Source organism: Buceros rhinoceros, unplaced genomic scaffold, assembly GCF_000710305.1.
Source record: "Buceros rhinoceros silvestris isolate BGI_N320 unplaced genomic scaffold, ASM71030v1 scaffold22349, whole genome shotgun sequence".
Taxonomy (NCBI): domain Eukaryota; kingdom Metazoa; phylum Chordata; class Aves; order Bucerotiformes; family Bucerotidae; genus Buceros; species Buceros rhinoceros.
The window spans coordinates 51,807-53,119 of record NW_010431293.1 but is presented as its reverse complement, the minus strand read 5'-3'; the positions used below and the strand labels follow the sequence as shown (position 1 = coordinate 53,119).

The 1,313-nt window shown below is 45.5% G+C and overlaps 1 protein-coding gene across 1 annotated transcript in view; it reads left to right on the top strand.

The window, feature by feature from the left end:
• DOT1L (DOT1-like histone H3K79 methyltransferase) overlaps positions 1-1,313 on the top strand; it is a gene marked incomplete at its 5' end in the record, with an annotated part of 50,006 nt that overhangs the window by 5,944 nt on the left and 42,749 nt on the right. The window contains one exon of the mRNA XM_010143393.1: positions 352-580. Coding sequence (XP_010141695.1) covers positions 352-580 — 229 coding nt within the window. The remainder of the gene's footprint in view (positions 1-351; positions 581-1,313) is intronic.

Sequence of the window (1,313 nt, the reverse complement as noted above, 5' to 3'; positions counted from 1 at the left end):
GCAGTACAGTCACCGTCAGTTCCGCGAGAACACGAGTGAACAAACCTTTACGCTTGCTCCAACCACATTCAGTGTTAAGCTTGACATTGCCTCTTGATCTTTATATCAAATTTCCCCTTTACCACCCGTTTCCAGCACCCTGGAGGTGAGCTGTTAGTTGTGGTGAGACAAAGTACAGAGCAATCGGTGTTTGAGTAACTCCTTTATGTCGTTCAGTGTTTGTATCTTCACACAGCACCTGCGGACCGGCTCTTGGGAGAGGTGATGGGAGGGAGTTTTGTTTCTTTGTCGTGGTGACGTTTACTTGTCCTGACTTAGAGTTCAAACCTTCTTCCTGCTCTTTGCCTTTAGTGGAAGGGAACCACCCAACCGATGAAACTGAACACTCGTCCCTCCAACGGGCTCCTCCGGCACATCCTGCAGCAGGTGTATAACCACTCGGTGACCGACCCAGAGAAACTGAACAACTATGAGCCCTTCTCCCCAGAGGTTTACGGAGAAACTTCCTTTGACTTAGTGGCCCAAATGATAGATGAAATTAAAATGACAGAGGACGATTTGTTTGTTGACTTGGGCAGTGGTGAGTGAGTCTTCTCTTTCTCTTTTTGCTTGCTGTTTTTGCCTTTCTTTAAAAAAAAAAAAAGTGACATTCATATTTGGAAAGTGAACCAGGACTGCGGATTGTGTTACAGGATAAGCACCTTTTCTAGGTAATCCCCAATGAGGCTTTTTATCACAAGATTAAACAGAACAAACAGACATCCCAGATGTTCTTCTGGTGTTAGCGAAATGTTGGCCTGCAAATGCGATAAACCCCTGTTAGGGAAAACCCTTGGTTTCCATTGCTCTTGGCAGATACACTTGCAGAGAAGAAACATTATTAAAACCGATGCTTGCAAGGTAACAAAAGCAGTTCCGTTTCTAAGGATTCATCTGTCTTTGGAGGATTCAGTTTATGGCCTTCGTATCTGAAGATGTGGTTTCTCGACCCTGCCCATGACAGCGTGAAACACTTGGTGTTGAATCTGAAAATTAAGCAGTTTTTTTCCTCTGACATACTTTTCAGTGTGTCAAAAAAGACTTTACAGTTAGCTTTAACAGCTGCCTTGTGAGACCCCACAGAACCTAGCTTACAACCTACAGCTCCACCTCGTGAGCAGGTTAGAGGTTTGAAAGGAAATGGATGTTTCCAGTTGGTAAAGAAACCACAGAATAGTTTGGGTTGTAAAAACCCTTTAAGCTCCTTGAGTGGCCCCAGCACTGCCAGGTCCCCCCTGACCCCTGTCCCTCAGCAGCACCTCCACACGGCTGGG